The 22,354-nt window shown below is 38.9% G+C and overlaps 4 protein-coding genes across 4 annotated transcripts; 3 read left to right on the forward strand and 1 right to left on the reverse strand.

The window, feature by feature from the left end:
• Positions 1 to 167: 167 nt before the first annotated feature.
• LOC101297458 (zinc finger CCCH domain-containing protein 11-like) lies at positions 168 to 3,845 on the forward strand. The gene is made up of 8 exons (XM_004302788.1): positions 168 to 637; positions 1,559 to 1,643; positions 1,745 to 1,885; positions 1,988 to 2,076; positions 2,208 to 2,396; positions 2,539 to 2,669; positions 2,819 to 2,918; positions 3,239 to 3,845. Exons 1-8 carry the CDS (start codon positions 467 to 469, stop codon positions 3,413 to 3,415), a joined length of 1,083 nt encoding a protein of 360 aa, XP_004302836.1. The 5' UTR covers positions 168 to 466; the 3' UTR covers positions 3,416 to 3,845.
• Positions 3,846 to 6,613: 2,768 nt separating this feature from the next.
• LOC101304991 lies at positions 6,614 to 10,695 on the reverse strand. Its single transcript, XM_004305201.1, has 3 exons — positions 10,486 to 10,695; positions 9,026 to 9,298; positions 6,614 to 6,816 (listed from the first exon to the last, which is right to left on the reverse strand). Exons 1-3 carry the CDS (start codon positions 10,646 to 10,648, stop codon positions 6,614 to 6,616), a joined length of 639 nt encoding a protein of 212 aa, XP_004305249.1. The 5' UTR covers positions 10,649 to 10,695.
• Positions 10,696 to 13,527: 2,832 nt separating this feature from the next.
• LOC101297747 (transcription factor ASG4-like) lies at positions 13,528 to 16,733 on the forward strand. The gene is made up of 9 exons (XM_004302789.1): positions 13,528 to 13,771; positions 14,275 to 14,332; positions 14,420 to 14,543; positions 14,634 to 14,792; positions 14,893 to 15,018; positions 15,134 to 15,243; positions 15,539 to 15,598; positions 16,177 to 16,294; positions 16,381 to 16,733. Exons 1-8 carry the CDS (start codon positions 13,635 to 13,637, stop codon positions 16,264 to 16,266), a joined length of 864 nt encoding a protein of 287 aa, XP_004302837.1. The 5' UTR covers positions 13,528 to 13,634; the 3' UTR covers positions 16,267 to 16,294; positions 16,381 to 16,733.
• A 649-nt stretch (positions 16,734 to 17,382) lies between these two features.
• LOC101298038 (60S ribosomal protein L4-like) lies at positions 17,383 to 19,957 on the forward strand. The gene is made up of 2 exons (XM_004302790.1): positions 17,383 to 18,506; positions 19,625 to 19,957. The coding sequence occupies exons 1-2, from the start codon at positions 17,400 to 17,402 to the stop codon at positions 19,736 to 19,738; spliced, it is 1,221 nt and encodes a 406-aa protein (XP_004302838.1). The 5' UTR covers positions 17,383 to 17,399; the 3' UTR covers positions 19,739 to 19,957.
• Positions 19,958 to 22,354: the final 2,397 nt, after the last annotated feature.

A 22,354-nucleotide genomic window follows, 5' to 3' on the forward strand; every position in this document is an offset into this window, starting at 1 on the left:
CCTGTATATATATATATATATGTATGTATATATTCTTCCGTTTTGAGGCTAACGTGACAAACGAGCTGAACTTAAACTATATATATTACTATGCAATATGTATCTCTCCCTAAAAAACCTACACACTTTTGTTTGTTTTTTTCTCTATCGTGTCAAACTTCCAATACACATTTGTCACTTCTGTTCCTGAAACGCAGAGTTTGGGGGTCTGAGGTGGCGCCAAGTTTGTGGAAAGCGGGAGAATTCCCACAAGGGCATTCTCGCCACCTTCTCAAAAACCCGCCACGTCGAGTTTCCCAGGGGCAAATCGGGAAACTAACGGAAGCTTCTGGTATCCCCGTGCCGTCTAAAATCAAAAGCTCCCCAACCAGATTAGCAGATCAGTACCATCATCTGGGAAACTCACTCCGACGGAAATTTCCGATCATCGGAAATTCGAAGGGGGGCAATTTGATGCCGATAACCGATGCCGCCGAAGCAGCAATCGAAGGCCGATTTGGCGAAGAAGCAGAAGATCGTAGAGGACAAGACCTTCGGGCTCAAGAACAAGAATAAGAGCAAGAATGTCCAGAAGTACGTCCAGACTCTCAAGCAGTCCGTCCAGCCCATGCCTGATCTTTCCAAGACCGCAGCCAAGGTTTCATTTCCCACCTTCAATTTGTGGTGTTTTTCATTTCAAATTTAATTTCTTGATTAGTTAGCTTAATCAATAATTAATTAATCGATTGATGGATGGATAGACGGACTTTTCATTTCTAACTCCGTTTGCGGTTTGGTCTCCCTCACGATCGAAACGTTGAAACGTTTCTTGTTTCGTCCGAACCGCGAAACGTTTCGTAAGTATGCGCGCCAATTTTAAACTTGGTAATAGGAAACTAGTCGTTGTAATTTGGTTGCTTAGCTCTAAGAATGGTAGGAATCATGTGTAGTAGACATATGGTATCGATACTCGAAACGTAATGCAGGCGTGAGGCAAGTTTCCCTGGTTTGGAATCAGGCTTAATTGGCTAATTAAGTTCCTCATATATGTGTCTGTCTGAATTGGAAGAATGCCCTGTGTGAAAGGTATGGAGCAGATATGTAACATATGTTTGCATAAGGGGAATTGGGGTACCTAACTGAGGTGAGATGGGCGGAAGAATCTGTCAATGTGGACTTCAAGGTACATTACAGTAGCCGTAGACGAATGAGATGAAAGGGCCTTTGTATTGAAGTAGGAAAAAGGTTGATTGTGGTCTACGATTTCGGACTTTAGAGTTTAGATAGTAGAAGTATTAGGAAACTGAATAGATAGAAAAGATGGAAGATTAGCCATATAGGATTTCTTGCAAAAATCAGAGAGGACAACATTAGAGGGTTTAAGATTTAGTAATCAGTATACACTCAATTAAAAGAATAAAATTTGGTTATTGGCTGACTCTTGTGCTATAATGTGCCTTCTTTGCTGGACCGAAAAGACCTGATGGTTAGATTTTGGCCAGCATGCTTACTTTTGGGTTTCAGTTCCTAACTAAGCTACTGAGAGAAGTCTTGTTTATGACATTGGAATAATTGACAGAAAAAGAAGGAGGAAGAGAAGGCCAAGGACAAGGAACTTAATGAGTTATTTAAGGTTGCTATCAGTCAACCAAAAGTACCAGTTGGTAAGTGATGCTTTTTGTTTCTTTTGGACTATTTATGTGTAAATGAGTAAATGTTGTCTTGGAACTTAGATCTGATGTTGTGCTAATGCTTATGTGTCTAGGTGTTGATCCCAAGTCTATATTATGCGAGTTTTACAAAGCGGGGCAGTGTGCTAAAGGTTTCAAATGCAAGTTCTCACATGATTTGAATGTTCAGAGGAAAGGAGAAAAGATTGATATTTACAGTGATAAGCGTCAAAATGGTACCATAAAGAAACTTCGATTCAAATTTGAGTTCTAGGAACGTGTGGATTTCCTTATGGTTTATTTTGTTTACGAGTTATATGTCATATGTTATCTATTAGAAACAATGGAGGAATGGGATCAAGAGACTTTGGAGAAGGTGGTGGAGTCAAGGAGAAAAGAGTACAATATGAACAAACCAACTGATATTGTAAGTTTTCCTCCTGATTGCCTCTAATTTGTGTTCAAATTCCCAACATTCTCCATGCTTATTGAATAAACATCTTCAAACCGTTGGTGAGCTTCAAAATTTTTCTTTCTCTTGCTTTCGGATGAGCGCAGGTTTGTAAATACTTTTTGGAAGCAGTGGAGAGAAAACAATATGGTTGGTTTTGGGTCTGCCCCAATGGTGGTAAAGATTGCCATTACAGGCATGCTCTTCCTCCAGGATATATTTTGAAGTCTCAGATGAAAGCTCTGTTGGAGGAAGAGTCTGATAAGATACCGATTGAGGAGGAGATTGAAAGTCAGGTTATTCAAAGAAAGCCTTTCCATCAAGTTCTATCATTTGCAGCTTGAACGTCTGGTCTAAATGCCTTCACTTTATCATTGTTTTCATTTCCTCATTTGTAATACGTGACTAACCAAGTATATGTTTTCTTTCTGTGGTTAGCGTGCTAAGTTGAAAACTTCAACTCCTATGACTCCCGAGTTGTTTATGCAATGGAAGAAGAAAAAGATAGCGGAAAGAGATGCTGGCTTGGCTTCACAAATGGCAGAGCGGGCTAAGAATGACCGTATGAGGTGTTTCCCTTCTCTATCTCAGATCCCCATCTTGCTTCTCCAGGAAGCTGCAGTTTGATAAAAATGAAAATGGATTTATAGTGACTATATTCTTATAAAATGGAGGGAATCCTGTTTGGCTAATGTGTTAAACTTTTTGCACCCTCCAGTGGTCGTGAACTATTTTTGTCAGATGCAAGCTTATTTGTGGATGATGCTGAGGCATATGAGAAGTATCAAAGACATCAAGAATCTGAAGTTGCTGAAAAGGTCAGTTCTCGCTTATTATTTGTTCTCTTTTGAGCTTTCTTTCTCAAAATTCTCCCTCTATGTGCTATTGCACTGGTGTAGTGATATGATGGAATTGAAACTGCCTATGCCTTAGCTTGAATCTAGTCAGAAGCTTGAATTTACTGTTCTACACTCCGCAGTTACAATGAGAAATTCTGGATTTCTGGTTTATTAGATTAGATTACTACTAGTTAGATTACTATTTACACTGTTCCTTTGACATGATAATGTGTGTCTAGAACTGAAACCCTTGGATTATTTGTTAATTGTTCTACTCGTTGCTCTCTGTTCAACTTCAGGTTAGTAACATTGCTGATGGAGGTGAGCCAAAGAGCTCAGCAACAGCTGATGATGATGCCAAAGTTACCAACATCGATGATGATGTTGATGATGATGACTTGGATATAAATGAGCTAAACGAGTTGGAAGCAAGGTTATCAAAGGCAACAATTCAAGAACCAGGCACTAGTGCTTAAGCAAAAAGAGAGACAGCCTAAAGTCTGCATACATCTCGAGTCATAGGACTCCATATTATGTCCTGTAGACTCGCATGTAGCCCTTAAATCGTAGCACTTCACCAACAATTGCCTTGGTATCCTATGGATCATAGGTGCTTTTGCGTCTTGCAACTATTTTCGGTGGGTTTCCTCTTACAAAAATCATTGTATTTTAACTAAAGAATCTTAGGATGCATTCGCCTGAAATGTCTTCCTTTTGTGTATTCTAGTGTACATGGTCTTGTTCTTCCAGATGTCTGGTACTGATCTTTCTTACACCATTGAGGATGGGGTCGTTAAACATGGGTATGAAATATGTACTGGGAAAGCTCCTGGCCTTCCCTCTTGTCATGACAGTTTAATTATTTTTTTTGAAAATGACAGTTTAATTATTGTTATCAGTCTATCATATGTTTTCAACTCAATAGGATGCTATTCTTGATTCACGATAGTAGTTCATGGGGAACAATATATAAGCTCCTAAGGAGACCAACAGACTTCCTAAGGTGAGAGTTTATCACCTAGATTGAACAAAGAAGTGAAACAGATCGAGGGGAAAAATGTCGTAGTACTAGTTCAATGCTCCCCCCTAGTACTACAAAGATTACGGATGCAGCATTTTCTGTCGGCTGCTGTTAGGAAAGAAATCATGTGTATAATATTGCCTTTTGTATTCCTCTTTATTATAGGGATTAGTTTCCTAGTCTAGTTGATTCCCCTTGTAGTATGTTTCTGTATATAACTCTGGTGAATCTATGAATGAAAATATTCTAGCCAAACTATAATCTTTTCAGCTGCAATGCCCTTAGGTGACCAACACGAAGACATTCCAAACGAAAACGTTCCGGTAAGCAATATAAAACGTCTTTCGAATTCTCACTTGTTTTGGTGTTCCCTTGGAGCCTAGCAATGTTGCATCAAGTTCTGGGTGGCAAAAATCTGTAGCTATTTAACATACGCAAAGACAACAAACGTACTCCACTCCATGGGAATGCATGCATGGCATAATCAAGCTTTCCGGCCAAGTAGTTGATCTTAACCAATATAGAGTTACCGCTTGTGTTTCAGAGAGTCTATGGTCGAATCTTTTTGGGTAATTAATGCTCATGTTATTGATGAAGGAAACTCAGAACCAAACAGGGAGTCGATTAATTTCGTTAGACGCGTGAATGAAGTTGGAAAACTAGTCTACCATTGTCATTCTGTCAATTACAGATCGGAGCGGATGCAGTGCACCGTGGTGCACTTGAATCATAACAGATTGACAAACGTCCGTTAGTAACAAAAAAGAAAAGAAAAAGTCGAACACCTGTAAAAACCCAAGAAACAACGTTGTCATCTGCCTCTCCATCTTCCCCAAACCCAGCTTCTTCGTCTTCCCCAAACCCAGCTTCTTCGTCTTCCCCAAACCCAGCTTCTCTAACCCCAAAGTCTACGTCCGTATCACCGGAGGCGGGGTCGGCGCAGCCAGTTCCCTCGCTCCCAAGATCAGAGAAGACATCGCCAACGAGGTTAACGTTCGCCGCCGCCCTCGTCATCAAGGCAGGAGCCCGAGCGCGACCTCAAGAAGGCCCAGAACATCAAGCACATAGGCAACATCAAGGTCGATGACGTCATCGAGGTTGATTAGATCATGAAGAACACCAGATTCATTTTTGAAAAGTTTTGGATTTGGTGGATGTAGATGGACGAAGTGTGAGATCTGTTGCCCTTTTAGGGTCTAGGGAAGACATGAATTTTCGGGGTATTAAGTTTGAGGTCAGCGGTGGTGCGGTGGAGGTGGAAGCCGCGGGAGTCGAATTGCGGCGGGCGTAGGTTTTTTTTTTTTTTTTAACCTTAGCAATACATTTACCCTAACCTCATTGTTTTTACCATGTTAATTGTGTTGTTTTTTTTTTTCAATTCATTTTAACAGTGTTAACGTACATCGATGTTAGTGTTATGTGTTATTTTGTTGACTGAATTAAATGAATAATTGTGATTGGTCAGTGACTACCGATTTACTTAAACCATGGTGCACTGAAGAACTTCCGTTAAACGGGAGTGGAAGATGTTTGATTAATTCCTTTAACAAGATTAAGTTAAGAATTTTATACGAAACACCTTGATATATCTGAATACTTTTTAAATCCGTCACAGGGAAAACTATTGAACTGAATAATGTTAACCAGATAGCCTTTTTAACCGTTGAGCAGTGGGATACAATGGTTCAAGTACCAACCAAACATTACAATCATTAGTGGCTTAACTCTAAAGCTATGATCACGTATATAAGTATTTAACTATGAATAGTGCTGCTTGATTTTCTAAGAGTTGGGAAAGATGGATTAATTAACATAATGAAGGACAAGTCGCTTCAAGTGAAGAACGTTGTTGTGCTTATTGGTCACAGATGCGCACGACTGGGTATTTAATTTTCTAAACAGTGCTTGCTGCCTTGATCATATATGATTGCAGTACTGTACGGGAATATATATTGCTTAAATTTCTTAAGAAAATAAAAATGTAAAGTGAAGACAAAATGCACCAAACCACAGATCAAGGTATCAAAGTGAAGTCCTTGGAAGGCAACAATTTCATAAGGTTGTCATATCAATATTGTCTGGTATGAATGATACTAAATCGTTGTGTTTTACAATTACATAGCTCTTTGCTTCTTCCTTCTAATAGAAAGCGCGCAGATAAGGACTTTTGCTACTGGACAGAATCTGGGTAGGGAAAGGAAGTAAGGTATGAACGATCTGCCATTTTTCGTGCCCTGAATCAAAAGGTACCAAGAGCTTAGCCCATATATACTTAACGAGGACTCTGGTACTAGGACATGTAGTTATAGTCTACAATTCGCAAATTGCAGTATATAACTGGCATTACTTTTGTTCAAAGCCTAAACCGATACACAAATCAGGATATAATTTTCTGAGGAAAATTGATCCTTAATAACAGTGAAATAAAATGGAAATGAGTAAGAAGCTAGATAGAAGATTATTATGATAAGAATAGATAAATACACAGCTTCAAAGCACACCCACAATTACAAAACTTCTCATGCAATTTGAACTGGAGGGTGTACTGAAATTATTGACTGCTGCATGTATAGCATTGCAGCATTTCTAGATTATCATGCAGCTAGCTAACGTGGAAGAAGGTTAGGTTTGAGGAGTTGAGAGGCAGAAGACATCAATGCGCTTCTGAAGCCTTTGCTGAATCCTCCATTGCCACCTTTCTGTTGCGGCTCAGTCGTCTTCCAGCTTTTGAAAATACTCTGACCACCGACATGACAAGCTCACAAACTATCTTAGCTATGATCTCGCCTCGCTTAGGAGGAAGCCTGAATTTGATTGTGTTTGAAGGCGTGGCTTTTGCAATAGATACAGCCATTGCTTTGGGAATTTCGAGTTGAAGAACAACAGAAAGCTAGAATTGAACCTATACTTTGTTTATGTGGGAATGAATCAATGAGACAGCTTTTATAATGCTGATGGGGAGGAAGAGAGTGACTGCAAAACGCACACGCACGAGGAAAATGCACTGTATTCTAATGTTTGTGCTCACTTCGATTAGTATCTTGATTATTTCAAAGCTTTTATAAGGTTGCTTCCTCATATGGATTTGCATACTTAATCTGTTAATCAGTGCAAAGGGTCCACCTAATTAGAATGCTGGTGATGTATCCTCACAAGATGATGTCAAGTTTTGGATTCCTATGATCCGTATCACCCACAGCATGAAACTTTCAATGATCATTAGTAGGTTGATTAGACCATTAGCTAAATTATACTCAGTCATTTAAAATTTTTGACATGCATTTACAAGAGTAGATAAATTCGAATCTCATCGATGTTGATTAAACTTAATCCCAATTTATTCTTTGTGGCTAGAGAGAGAATGAGTTCTGACATGATCCATGACATTGATTACCATTTAAATCTTGAAAGCTTTTGAAGAAACCGTGTGATGTCGATAAAAAAAATTAAAAATTAAAGGTATCGGACCAAACATGCACAACTAATCTGAATGGCTTGAAAAACTTGTTACCACTCCACAAAACACGTAAGGTTTACCTACTCTGATATTGTGAAGAATCTAGTGCATTAACAAACCTTATATATTGACAATGGATGGAGAAGCAAAGTACCTTATAAAATTCTATGCACGCGTTTATTTTCTACACTCCACATTGTCTCAACATTGAAGACTTGAAGCTGTCAAAGTCTTTGGTCTATACACGACCAAGCAAGCTCAACAAGTTCTTGTACATAACAATTGTTGTATCAACCTCTCTCTAAAAATGAGTCGATCTCCACTGTCCCCTATGAAAATGACTTGATAAGCTCTTGTGGTGCAAAAAGCAGACAATTCTATCGCAGATGTCCTCTCGTGGCCGGTGAAGTGAACACAAAAAAGGGGAAACATAATTGGATCAAACCACAATAATCATCTACATTCACCAATAATGGAGAAGCATATAGGAGATCAATAATGGCAAACTTAATGACGACTTCTGGGTCACTCTGCTTCTACTTTTAAGCAGAACATAGAAAGCTCTTATGCTGCCACAATGGCTTATGCTGACCACAATGGCTTATGCTCGTGTGCTTTCCAGTAACTTTCTTATCATTCTTGTTAGCATCACAAATAGTTGGGTTTGGCTTATAACTGTATGCAATTGAGAAGTGGGTTATAACATGTAATCCTACAAAGTCCTTGTACTTTGTTTGTTTGTATGTTTTCTTTTGGCTATGAAGAGCAGACAGGAGGGGACACTAGAGGATTTTATTTCAACGGCAGAATCAATCATGAAAGAACAAAATGTAAAATGCATACTTTCACCAGAACATCTAAATAGAACAAACTCATAAATATTGACCTCAGTTCCTTCAGGTCGGTCATGTATTATCCAAACAAAAATTCTATATGTAAAGAATTTCTATATATAATCCGATCGATTTCTTCTTCTACTAAAATATATGTACACTACCAAAGAAACTAAAGCCCCATTTATCTCCTGGAATGCCAATATATCAATTTCCCTCAGGAAGGGAAGAGCAAAATCTGGAGCGTTAGCTGATACATATCATCAAGTTTTGAGCATTAATTCCCACCAAACAGGTTCCTTTATCTCGAACTTGTGATCACTAAACATGGAGAGGGAATCCATCTCCCATTATCCTAGTTTTAGTCCGCAAACCAAACGAGGTCTAAATGTAATAATGGATGTTAGAAAAGAGGAATGGAGCTTTCATTGAACATCATCTGAATTAATTGGAGTCGTGCACTAAAAGAAATGAAATGAAAGCTCATATCAATAACAATTGTATAAAGTTGTCATGATAATAATTCCATTTGTTAGATACATCAACGATTATCTGATTCTATGTCCTAAGGTCCTAACCAAAGTCAGAAAATGATGCTAATTGGGATGGAGAAGAAATAACAGCAGCCGAAGCATGAAACATGCAAGTTGTCGGACTTGCTTATATAACAAGTCACATTTAGAATTGCTTCCCCAAATAGCAGTTTCTCATCAACATACCATCATATTTACAGCAAAATGAGGCATTATTTTCCTGTAATACTGAAATTAATTACCTTGATATGGTACAATAATGGTGTAAACCAAGAGGAAGGTGACAATTACAATTGCTCCTGCTAAAGTAAACCTTGGGCTAGTCCATAACATAAGATTGGACCTCTCTGTCCTCTTGATGGGATCAACTTCCTCAGATAGTGGATAATCAGAAGGCCTAGGATCCCAGGTCACATACTTGTTGGGAGAGAATTGTGAGAAGAATCCCTTCTTGTTCTTCTTTTGCTTCTTGATATTTGACCAGGCCTTGTCCCAATCTGTTGAGAATTTATCACCTGATCAAGTGTGTGGATCAACATTGAACCATTGTGAGTTTTGTGATCAGCAGCTAATAGTACTCAGCTTAGTGATATATTAACATTAGTATTAGGCTGAATCAAGCAAAAATTACAAGGTCAGTAGGCTATGTGCAGGCCTCAGGCCTTTCGGAAAAAAAGGTTATGTGAGACCACATTATAGTTCTTCACCTCAGGCCTCTAGAATCTCGCTACTTACATGATCGATGAATGATTTCGCAAGAGGTGAATACATCCGGCCTCCTAACAAATTTCTATAATCAATACTACAGGAAAACTTGAGCGATAATTCTAAGGCTGATTTGGCTAATGGTATAGGTCCTCTGTCTTACACACGCCGCCTATGCAGTGACGGAGCCGCCTTAAGCTTTCGTGAGATATGCTCCTTTTCATTCAAGCAAATCTCCTCACAACTTAATAACAAACCAGTAAAAATGCTAGGAAAAAAGAAACCTAGTTAATCACTATTGATCTAACTTGAATCTCCTGCAGGCACGAAAATGTCTTGCTAACAAAGGAGCACTACTAAGAAATGAAAGAGCTGGCAAAATCTGGGTCAAAAGACTATCACAGAATAAATGAATAATTCATGGAGTCGGGTATGACCTGCTTCTAATGCCTTTCTAACACATGACATACTAAATTCAAGGTACCCCCATTCCGACAATGCCTATATTCATATGACACTTACCTAACTCTGGAAAAAGAGCAGAAACATCGATCATTGATTCGAATTGCCAAAACTATCCAAGCATATTATTCTTTTTTGGTGTGAAATGAATAGACGTATTGCTCACATAATAGAGGCACGATTGCATATGTCTCTTTTTCTCAAGCCTACCCATCACGTATTGCTTACATAATAGATACGTCCTAACAGATTCTTCATTTCTCTAAATGCAACCCCTAAGCTCTTATTGTAACCATCACACTGATCACAGGAGTCGGATCATCTCAGGTGTGTTTACTGTTTTTCGGTTTCAATGGGCAGAGCATGCAAAACTTGATCACCCTATGCATGAATGAATAAGCGATTGTTCGTAGCAGCCAACTAGCCATAGAGTTGGGAAATCCATAACTACTAAAGCAAATGTAAAACATATATGAACTGGCTGCTCGTTCTAGCATCAATAACAATAATGAGGGAGTATGAAACTGTGAATTACCATTACCACTGTCACCGTTTTGCCGGGGTTCTTGGGAGCCTCTTTTGTTGCAGACAGGTCTCAATGGCGAAGAGCGAGAAGAAGAAGACGAAGGTTTGCGTTTTGGAGTGATCCAGAGAAAGTGAGGCGAGGCTACGCTTCCTAATCGAGCTTGAATATCCATCTGCTGATTCGCATCTCGCTTATTTCCAGGTGCTTTCTCTCATACCCAAGCTTATCGCTCTCGGAGATTGCCAGCCTCTAATTTTCTCATGCCCTCTCTCCGTTTGACACGTGTCATTATTTTTCTACTGAAGTAGCTGATCAAAGCTGACTTATTTATACCCAAATTTTCTGTTTAGTAAAATCTTAAAACGTGGTTATCTAAACCTTTTTAGTTTAAAAAATCTCGATTTTAAAATACATGTTGGGGGTTGTTTATTTAAAACTGAGTTTTTAAACCACAATACCAAACTAAGCCTTATACTCAACCACGATTAGATATAAATCCAAATGGTGTGGAGAATTTCATCTTTAATAAGCTAAAATCTTATTTACAATCCAAACCAAAACTAATAAGATTAAAAACAGATAGAGCAGAAAGAGGAAATCTCATATTCCAAAAACGACTCTTATAAATGCCATGATCAATATTAGTTAAAGCATCGGCAGTAAAGTTGTTTGTCTTTGTCAATGGCTGAACTGTGTTGCTACTTGAAGGAGTCCACCCATTGTCTATGTACATATGCTCAAGAGAAATGTCTTCAAAATACTTATTGAAGTGGCAAATTTGTTTCTCGTCACACTTCTCAAGCTCTTTTGATGGAAGACGATTCCAGGTTGTTGATCATTGTGCTTGATGGCCACACTCAAGTTCCATGGAGGACTAAGTTTGTTGTCCGATATATTAGACTTAACTTGACAGTTTGACTTTGTTTTCTTTTAGTCATGTAAGCGAGAAACCAATTTCTTAGTCGATGTCTACATACTTAGAACATTTTGTTTCAGTTCCTTCCGTTTGGATGGCTACTTTCCCCATTTCCTCGAGCTATGCTTTCCATCTCGATCTTTATGGAAACGATTGTGCTCGTGGTTTTATCTAATTTCTTTCAAGTAATTTGAATGAAAAATTGAAAAGGTGTCGGCCAAAAAGCAACTAAATAGCTAGTATCATTTAGTGTAGTAGCATAAGTCTCCATTTATAAGTGAAAATTTGTGAATTTGACTCGCAACAAACTCATTGTAGTATTTGAATTATTTAAGTCATAAAAGAAAATAAAAAATAACTACCAAATAATATGGGCCTGAGAGCCCATGTGATGGAAACATGAGACCCGGGACTACATGACCTGGTTCACCTAACCGTCCCACTCATGCCTGCTCAGCTCGGGCAGCCTAGGCCTAACCCAAAACCCAGCAAGCTTGCGATATTTCGCCACGTGTCCGTATATCTTTTTTAGGTCCATTTAGCTGAATTTGCACCACAAGGTTGCGGGCCAGAGCTTCATTGCCATAGGATCGTCATGTGAATTGCCAGGTCAGCTGTTTCAGCAACCAAACGTAGGGAGTCGACATGATTCTGGTAGTGGGCCCCCTGCACTCGTACTAGTGGCCACTAGGGAGCTACACGTAGCATCGTAATCGGAGGTGGGGCCCCTTCCGCGATTAGTTCGCAATTCATCGGCGGCGCTGGCACATTGATTCTGCGTCATTCCCGCTGATGCTGCGACGCTGCGTCATTCCCTGGATTGCACCCCCATGTTCATCCGATGGGTCAGCATCAAGTGATGATACTCGGTCCGAGCTGGTTGAACTGGAACCATAGCTTTTGATGACCACTTATACGTGAAGGTATTGATGTAAATGATGTCTCTCCATGACTGAATAAAGATTCTGTTAGAGCAACTTACATTGCCAACTATGGCTTACAATAAAAGAATATTCCAAAGCATACATGAAATCATTTAAAAGGGTTGCCACGGTAAGACGTATATCATAAGTCATATTTTAAAAAATGAACGATGCAACAGAATAGAAAAGGTAAAGACGGAACCAAAAAGTAAAACAATAAACAACTAGGTGAATATGACTTACGAAATAGAAAGCCATATATGGCTCTACACTGTTCACGAACGGCAATTTTTTTTTTGGGATGTATGGAGTAGATTGTCTTACAGATATGAATCTCATATCGGAAAAATAAGACATTATATGTGAACCTTAATTTAAACTCTTTATTGTTTATAAGAGTTTGAGCTACTCCATCCATTATCAATTACTACTTTATCGGTTACCATATTTTTAATTTCTAATAATGCTGAAAAATGAAAATAAAGTATATATTTTGAAATTCATATTGTAATGCAGGATTTTTGGTTATGTCATGCTACTTAAAGTAAGGTGGTAAGACGAACATGGTGTGTGGTTCCAGACTTCCAGAAATATAATTTGCAAGGTAAAACTGATTGTAAACAAGTGAGTGTTAAACTGGATTTGTAGAGAAGGATAAATTGAGTTGTTGTCTTGGTTTGATTCACAAGGTAACATTTGTCAACCATAAGGAGTTGTTTTGTGTTTATGGGTTCATCATTAACCTCCAAAGGCATGAATTGATTTCAGATTAAGCTCGCTTCATTGATATAGATAAATTAAAGTTTTTTTCTTGATTTGACTTGCAGGGTCTCAACTACGAGTTGTTACCGGTTGGTCTTCCTAATCTCTTTTTTCATGATCGAGTGAAAGTTGTTTGCTTTATTAGAGGTTGAGATAAAATAAGAAGAAGATTGATCTAATAAGGGAGGTCTATGGTTTGTTTTGTTCATGCTTTTTACTCATGGCCGTTGAAATAACGTGGCAGCTTGCTGTCAAGGTCCAAGCAGATCTAAGCGCTCTGTGGCCAAGCAGAGAAGCAAAGTCCTTAATTAGGGATGACACGAAATGGAACATGTGCACAGCGTCACACACTATGACTCCTCAAGCGAGTGAGGCGATTAAATCGGCGTAGTCAAAGAGGTGAGTAGTGGGGTCAAAACAGAGGAGGGCCTCAAGTTGAGTTTTGAAGCTCCCTCACACATACGCAAGAGTCCAGCGCGCCACACACCACCCTCTTGGTCGTTCCATTTTTCACATTCAATTTTTCAGTTCGTATTGATTTTGCTTCCCAGATAAACATGATCAATTCCAATCACCAATCCATGTCGTCCTCCGACGGGTCGGGTAAGAAGGTCCGGAAGCCCTACACCATCACCAAGTCCAGAGAGAGCTGGACCGAAGAAGAGCACGACAAGTTCCTCGAGGCTCTTCAACTGTCCGTAACCCCTCTTTCTTCTCTCCCTTCTTCTTCTTTTTCTTGATTCATTTCATTGCTCTTGTATTAAGCAGATGCTTCAATTTGTATGATCAGTGGTTTTTATAGTGTATTGCTTAAGTTCATTTCCTCTGTTTATTTCATGTGGAATTTCTCATTTTGTTAGTTTTAGTTATCTTTCAGCTACTGTGATTATATGTGAAAATTGTAACTAGTCAACTAGAGTGATTGTGATAGGACGTCTCTGACTTATGAGAGTAGATTGATTTTTTCTTTTTTGGTTACAAGAGAAGATTGAAAAAATTTTGCTTAAAATTTGAACTGTTGTGTTATTCTGGCCGGTGTAATTGCTTATTTGTATAGCTTTTCGTAGTTAGTTTTCTCTGCTCTTAATTGTAGCAATTTGTAAAGCATAAATATTTTGGCCTATAACACAAGACTGAAGATTTGAGATCCCTAGAGTAGATTTTGAATTCTTGTGAGTTTTATTTTCTTTTTTTCAGGTTTGATCGTGACTGGAAGAAAATTGAAGATTTTGTGGGTTCTAAGACGGTTATTCAGGTTTGGACGCAAGTGATTCTTTTTTTTTGGTTATTTATTTGATTTTGGGCAACTATTTCTTTTTTCTTAAGAGCTGTGGTTTTGCAGATTAGAAGTCATGCACAGAAGTACTTCTTGAAAGTTCAAAAGAATGGGACAACAGCGCATGTGCCTCCTCCTCGGCCAAAGCGCAAGGCTTCGCATCCTTACCCGCAGAAGGCCTCTAAAAATGGTTGTTCAATCTTTAAGATAGTGGTATATACTATATTTTTCTGGAACTCTTTATCTGTTTTCATCCTTACTTGTTCAATGTGATTGGCAGAATTTATTCCCTTCCAAGCATCACTTGCTTATCCTTCTTCCATGAATGCCATTGCATCTGGCTATTGTCCTTGGGATGAAGCTTCAATTTTCTTAAATGCTGGACCAGACCAAATTGTGTTGTCACACGAAGAATTTATTAATCGTCAAGCAGCGGAAGGCATGTATACTTTCTCTTTTGTGTTTCTTTTGATTCATGTCACTTCACTTAGATTAGTGTTGTTGAGAACTTATTATGGGGTATGCGGTTACTGATTCAGCTGGTATTGGATCAAAGGGGGTGGCGAGAATTAGTAAATGTGATCCTAGTGGGATCGGAAGCTCAAGTAGAACCCTACCTAGTTCCGAGATAACAAAGCAAGGGTCACAAGCTCATGTGCGCCATGGTAAGCCTCTTCTCAGATCATGATTTTTCACCATGTTTATCTTCGGCTAGAAACTTCAAAAGTGTTCTTCTGGTCGACTGTCTTTCATGTACGTAAGTATACTACAATTTTCCAGGTCTTCCAGATTTTGCCGAAGTTTATAGCTTCATTGGAGATGTTTTTGATCCAGACACCCAAGGCCATGCTCAGAAACTCAAGGAAATGGATCCCATCAATTTCGAAACTGTGAGTTTAATGGAATTATATATCATTTTCAATGATTTCATCTGTCTACTTAATGCGATTTAGATGTCTGAAGTTTTCTAAGCATGTTGGCTCTTTTCCATTACTAGTGAGATTTTGGATACTAAGGACCCTGTATTCTGGCATTTTGTGGCCAAAAGCTGTTGTAAACAAAGTCCTGTAATCTGAACTTTCATGATAGGCTTAACGTGATATTTAGCAGAGGCTACTCTAGACATATAGTTATTATGAATAATCTGGTGAGACTTATCTGTATTTAAATTTGCTATATCTGCAGGTTTTGTTGGTAATGAGAAACCTCAGCATCAACTTGGCTAGCCCAGATTTTGAACCAATTGTAAGTACTGATATTACTTGTCATTATGAATGTGATTTTCTGTCATGTAAGGCGAATGTTAGTATGTCAAAGCTAAATCCCCTTGGTATGAAGCTTTCTCACAGAAACTACATGCCTGACCTTTGTTTACTGAAGGATTATCTGTAATTCTGTATTATCATAAAAGTGGTTTCAATCTCCTTGAGCTGCTATTTTTTCTGTGGAAATGAAGTTTGGTATTAAAAGTACTACTATTAGTAATTCATAAGTTGACAAAGATGATGTGTCAACTGCATTCTGTAGAGAATGAAAAGCTCAGATGACTTTAGAGAGGCTCAGATTCGATATGTTGGTAAAATTTACTTGAACTGTTCTCTTTGAAATAACAATTCAGAATCATGAAAGTTTAATCACTTGTTGAGTAAACGGTTAGCAACATGTTCTCTTCATTCTCTCTGATGTCCTGACTGCTCATCTATTCGTTGTATACCCTTAACTTCAACTGGATAACTAACTAGTGATCACTTATTTCGGCTTCACCATACCTGTATTCTTATATCAGCTTGTGATGTGCTTTAACCAGTCATTGTTCTGTTCAGAGGAAGGTCCTGGTATCAAATGATGCCAGTATGAAAACGGCAGCTGCAGGAAATATTCCCGGTTACCAAAATAGCGATCTTTCATGTTGAACTTAGTAGCACATACAGTTGCTGACTGGTATGCATTTTCCATTTCTTCTATCATACACTAATTCGCTCTCTTAACAGTGGTGACATTAAGCTTGTAATTTCTCTTATTATTAGGAATGGTCCTGGAGAAAAGTTATAGTGGTTCTAGAACAGCCAGCCATATATGATCTTCGGACTATAGCTCAGCAGCCACAACCAGGAGATTATTAGATGGTGCTGAATGGAAGAAAAAATTCAAATGAATTTCAAGCTCTGGGAGGTTTTGATTGTCTGGTGATCTCTATGAGTGATTATTAATAGTGATCTTCTTCAGGCCTTCCAGATGTTTATGTATATCTTGTAAGATCTGTTTTGGGGTAGGTCTTTTATTTGTTATAGAAAACCATTTTCCCAAGCAAGTGTAAACTACGAGAATCAGAATTCTTTGCAAATAAAAAATAAGAATAAAAACGGAAGAACATGAGATGAATCAAGAGTACTGTACATATGTATTGTCCATCCCAAATCCGACCTGCCACTGCCCTTGGCCAAATATGCTTTCAATATTTGCTTGGAACCAAATATGCGTTACCAGGGCACCAAATGTTAGTCCATGGTAAATTTTCATATTCAAGCAATTGCGCTAGTCTTCTAAACCATTGTGCACTACACTTCCTGCGTTACGGCTGTTACCATATGATCTAGTGATAAAAAAATTTCTCGATCTGTCATAATTCTACTCACGGAGTCACGGGTAACTAGATGTTATAATAATTAGTTGTTGATGTAATTACACCTTCTATATCTGTTTCGTTGCTCTGAGTTGAATGGAGATCAATAGAACTCATTTTACATTTGACTAAACAAATGTTGGGGACCCAAATAGAAATCATATAATGCACTGTTTTTAATCTTATCGTGTTACATTACACTTTTTTACTGTGAAACTTTTGGTTTGTGAATTTAATTTACTCTTAACCTTTTTCTTTTGGAGATGAATTTCACTTTTAACCTTTAATAAAACTTAAAATGAAATGGGCCTCGCACGGTCGCAGCCGTAAACCCTAGCACTGAAAACACTTTCCGTATAAATTCCAAGCCACCCTCTCATTTTGCCTCTAAACCCTAAAAGCGCATCCCCTTCACTCCCAAAAATGGCCGCCGTCGCAGCAGTCCGTCCCCTCGTCACCGTCCAATCCCTCGAAGGCGACATGGCCACCGACCAAGCCCAGACGGCTCCTCTCCCTGACGTCATGAAGGCCTCGATCCGTCCCGATATCGTCACCTTCGTCCACTCCAACATCTCCAAGAACAGCCGCCAGGCCTACGCCGTCTCCAAGAAGGCCGGCCACCAGACCTCCGCCGAGTCCTGGGGTACCGGCCGCGCCGTCTCTCGCATCCCCCGTGTTCCTGGCGGCGGGACCCACCGCGCCGGTCAGGCTGCCTTCGGGAACATGTGCCGCGGCGGTAGGATGTTCGCTCCGACCAAGATCTGGCGCCGCTGGCACCGCAAGATCAACGTGAACCAGAAGAGGTACGCCATCGTCTCGGCGATTGCGGCGTCGTCGGTGCCGTCTCTGGTCACGGCTAGGGGTCACAAGATTGAGAATGTTCCCGAATTGCCCCTGGTTATCAGTGACTCCGCCGAGAGCGTGGAGAAGACCTCTGGAGCTATCAAGGTGCTGAAGCAGATTGGAGCTTATGACGACGCCGAGAAGGCGAAAGACAGCCACTCGATTCGGCCGGGGAAGGGGAAGATGAGGAACCGCCGCTACATCAACCGCAAGGGTCCTCTGATTGTGTACTGCAGCGAGGGCGCTAAGCTTGTCAACTCCTTCAGGAACATTCCCGGTGTTGATATCATCAATGTGGAGAGGCTTAACTTGTTGAAGCTCGCGCCTGGTGGGCATCTCGGTCGGTTTGTTATCTGGACCAAGTCGGCATTTGAGAAGCTGGACTCAATCTATGGGTCTTTCGACAAGGCTTCTGAGAAGAAGAAGGGGTATGTGTTGCCCAGGGCTAAGATGGTGAATGCTGACCTTGCTAGGATCATCAACTCAGATGAGGTGCAGTCGGTTGTTAGGCCCATCAAGAAGGATGTGAAGAGGGCGCCATTGAAGAAGAACCCATTGAAGAACCTCAACACCATGCTTAGGTTGAACCCGTATGCCAAGACCGCAAAGAGGATGGCTCTTTTGGCTGAGGAACAACGCCTCAAGTCTAAGAAGGAGAAGCTCGAACAGAAGAGGAAGGTCACCAAGGTAAATTGTCTCGCCTTTTATTGTTTATATCATTTGGTTTGTGATTGTTTCATGTTTTGATTGTTATGTGCATTATTATTACTAAGTGATGAACAATTATGTCTGTCTGTATGTTAATTGTTACATTTGAAATTATAATATGTTAATCCAGAATATCTTCCTCAGTATAATATAGGTGAAGAACTCTCTTCATATCCCAGCCATATGTTAAGTTTTAGTAGGAGAACCATCGTCTTGGAAATGTGAATAATTATCTGGAGTTTGTCTATCCAGCTCTCTTGTGTGAAATAAATGAGTCGGTGTTTGTTTAACATTGCCCTTAGCCGTAACAGGTCGGCTTGGAAGTATGAAAACTTATTTTGAGTTTGTCTATCTAAGCTCTCTTGTGTGAGATAAATGATTCGGTGTTTGTTTGACATTGCCATTAGCCGTAACAGGTCGGCTTGGAAGTATGAAAACTTATTTTGAGTTTGTCTATCTAAGCTCTCTTGTGTTGGATAAATGAGTCGGTGTGTTTATAACACTACCCTTCGCCGAAACAAGTATGCTTGGAAATATGAATAATTACCTAGAGTTTGCTATCTAAGCTGTATTGTGTGAGAAAATTGTGTCAGTGTGTGTATAACATTGCCCTTAGCCGAAACAGGTAGGCTGCCTTATTAAAATCAAACAATTAGGGTATTCTTGATTGTTGTCATTTTACTCTGATGCCAAACAGTAGTAACTTGTTATATTAGACAATGAAAGGCAATTTGCAGTTTTACTTTGATGCCAAAGCTATAGAAAGCTATAAAAACTTGTAATAGAATTTATTAGACAATAAAGACGATTCCTTTGAGTGTCCGGATTACAGTGATAGTCTAGTTGTTGTTTTCTCTATGCCAAAGCAACAGTAACTTGTCTTAATGGCAATTCCTGGGTAGGAGTTGAAATTACCTTTCATAATCTTGGTGTGATCTGTGTGTAGAATTCAGAAAATCTGTATGTTGTTGTCTTAGTATGTGTTCTTGTATTGGAATTTGAAGTTTATGAAGTGTTTGAACAAGTATTGCTGTATGATAATATACCTTTTCATATTAGAACTTTTACTTATGGATTTTCATTTTAATTCAATCCAGGAGGAAGCTACTAAAATCAAGGCGGCTGGAAAAGCCTGGTACCAAACAATGATCTCCGACAGTGATTACACAGAGTTCGATGTTTTCCAAAAGTGGCTTGGTGTTTCCCAGTAATTTAGTCTCCTGCTATAAAAAAATCCAAGACATGTTTCATGTTAGACTATTTTGTTGTGGTACTTATCTGTGTCATTTTGTTAGTTTGAGTCATGGATGAGATGTTGCTGGAAAATGAGTATAATGAGAGTTACATTTTTCCTACTATTTGTCCAGTTAAAGTTTTTTTATAAACAGGTCTGGAATGAGATTAGTTACTTAGTTTCTCCATTTACCATGATGACAAGCTAGCAGACTTTGGTTTGCAATACATGCATAATTTTGGGAATTCTTTAAATATTTTTATCTCCATCCATTGTTTGTGTTTTTCTTTTTGATTAGTACTCATTTGTATGGTTTCACTCATTGATGTTATTATTGCCTGCAATCATGTTTTTGGGTCAGACCTTCAAGTGTTCATGTACCGACAGAGTGTTAGAATTCATTGTAGCACAGTTCTTTGCTGTTTGATATATATACCAATCAAATAGGCAACACAGGTACACCAGCTGTGCTATGTGTAGAAATTTCCTACATAAGACATCATGGGATAGTCTTTTTTGTTTTCCCCTCAAAAGACAACATTGAGGCGTTGAGCCTCCAAGGCAATGACCCTGATTTTCTTTGTTAACCAGACTTTGCATGTGTGTGAAGCAATTTCACTGGATTCCATGTTCACCTAAAGCAATGTCCGTATGAAGGGACTGAGCTTTATAACCGATAACAAATGTGTACCGTTTCTGATCTCAAATAATTCAACATTCCGCCTATCGTAGTTGAGAAGCTGAATACCGCCGTTATGACACAAGGTGATAATCGTCTACTCTTGTTTTTGGAAAATTTGCCAGCCAAAATTCAGCTACATTACTGTTGGACCCAAGGATTAAAATATTGGTATTGGTGTATATATCGGTCCTTTAAAAAATGGAGATTTCGGATATATCGGGGAAACCCGGGAAAAAATATCGGGATTTTAGGAATGATTTTTCTTTTCCGAAATATTTAATTTATTGGATTTACATATAAATGTTACAAATATCAACTTCATCTATATCCAGAATGAGAATTTAGGTTGTTGATAAGACGCACACTGGTCCACAAAAGTACAATAATTAGACCGAGACATATGACTCATATACTACAAATTGTAGTGTTGAATGTGATAATCATATATGTTTTTGGAACAGCCGACTGTTTCCCTATAAGTGGATAGTAAGGATGAATCCAACTAGATGACTAATCACTGACTTCCGTGCATTGATTATAGCCATAAACATTTAACCATATTGATTGTTGCCTTCTTAGGGTTCATTTGAGGTTCCAGTCCCACTACCTAAATTGATAAACTCAAAACTTAGCGCAACTGAAACAATATCTTGATCATCATTTGGACCTCTAGTCCTCCTCTCATACATGATATCCTCTTGCCCTCCATACCTAGTATTTCTATAGCCATGATCATGGGAGGCCTCATGGGAGGCATGATTGTAATTTTCTTTAGATGAAAAATTGTTCAATCCACCAACTGTAGAAGATAGTCCATATACAAACCTGGTATTTCCACCACCTTTTCCGCTTCCACCGTCTTCATCATCATCTTCTCGAGACCACCACTTTTCATTGGGATACACCTCGAGGGAATTACTTCTCTTCTGGAAATCACTCAAGACCCTCACTCTTCATTGGGATATACCTCGAGGGAATTACTTCCATCCTAGATATCACTTCAGACCCACACTCTTCATTGAGATATACCTTGAGGGAATTACTTCTATTTTAGATATACCTCGAGGGAATTTCTCTTCCGGAAATCACTCAAGAGTCAAGACTCTCACTCTTCATTAGGATATACCTCGAGGGAATTACTTCTTTTCTGGATATCATTTCAATTTTTTTTTACAGATATTTTTTTAATATATCGGTGATATATCAGAAATATCATAAATATTGGAGATATTTCCTAAATATCGAAGATATAATATCTCCGATATTTGACGGTATCGGAGAAATATCGAGAAAATATCGTAGATACGGTGAAATATAAGATATTGACCCCTATAGATATATTGGTCTTTAAAAAAAGGAGATATCAGATATATCGCAGAAATTTTAATACTTGGTTGGACCCTTTGGTCTGAAGTTGTACAAGCTCTTATAACTTCTAGCGCTACTTGTACAATAGTGGCCTACAATAGTGGCCTCAGTCTCTATCAGCCTAGTATTGTAACCAATCAATTAAGATTTAAGAAACGAAACATAGTAAATGAAGGGAAAAGCGATAGTCATTAGTCGATAGTGTCAAAATGGAACCTCGGACATGGTACCTTTCCTTGTTAGAACCATGTACACTTGGACTACAACGCATTCGTTATAATATGGCTCTACTTGGACTGTTTTGTATTATAATTCACCAGACTTCTAGTAAGAACTAAATGTAATGCGACGGACACCAACACTTGTTTAATGCACTGCAAGTATTTTCTCTATCCTTTTTGGTATTTAAGTTTAACCGTCTGATTGTTACAGTAGGGGGAAATAGGGGTCATATGAAGCGGAGAGAGAGAGAGAGAGAGAGAGAGAGAGAGAGAGAGAGAGAGAGAGAGAGAGAGAGAGAGAGAGTGAGAGAGNGAGAGAGAG

Source organism: Fragaria vesca, linkage group LG6 (assembly GCF_000184155.1).
Source record: "Fragaria vesca subsp. vesca linkage group LG6, FraVesHawaii_1.0, whole genome shotgun sequence".
Lineage (NCBI taxonomy): Eukaryota > Viridiplantae > Streptophyta > Magnoliopsida > Rosales > Rosaceae > Fragaria > Fragaria vesca.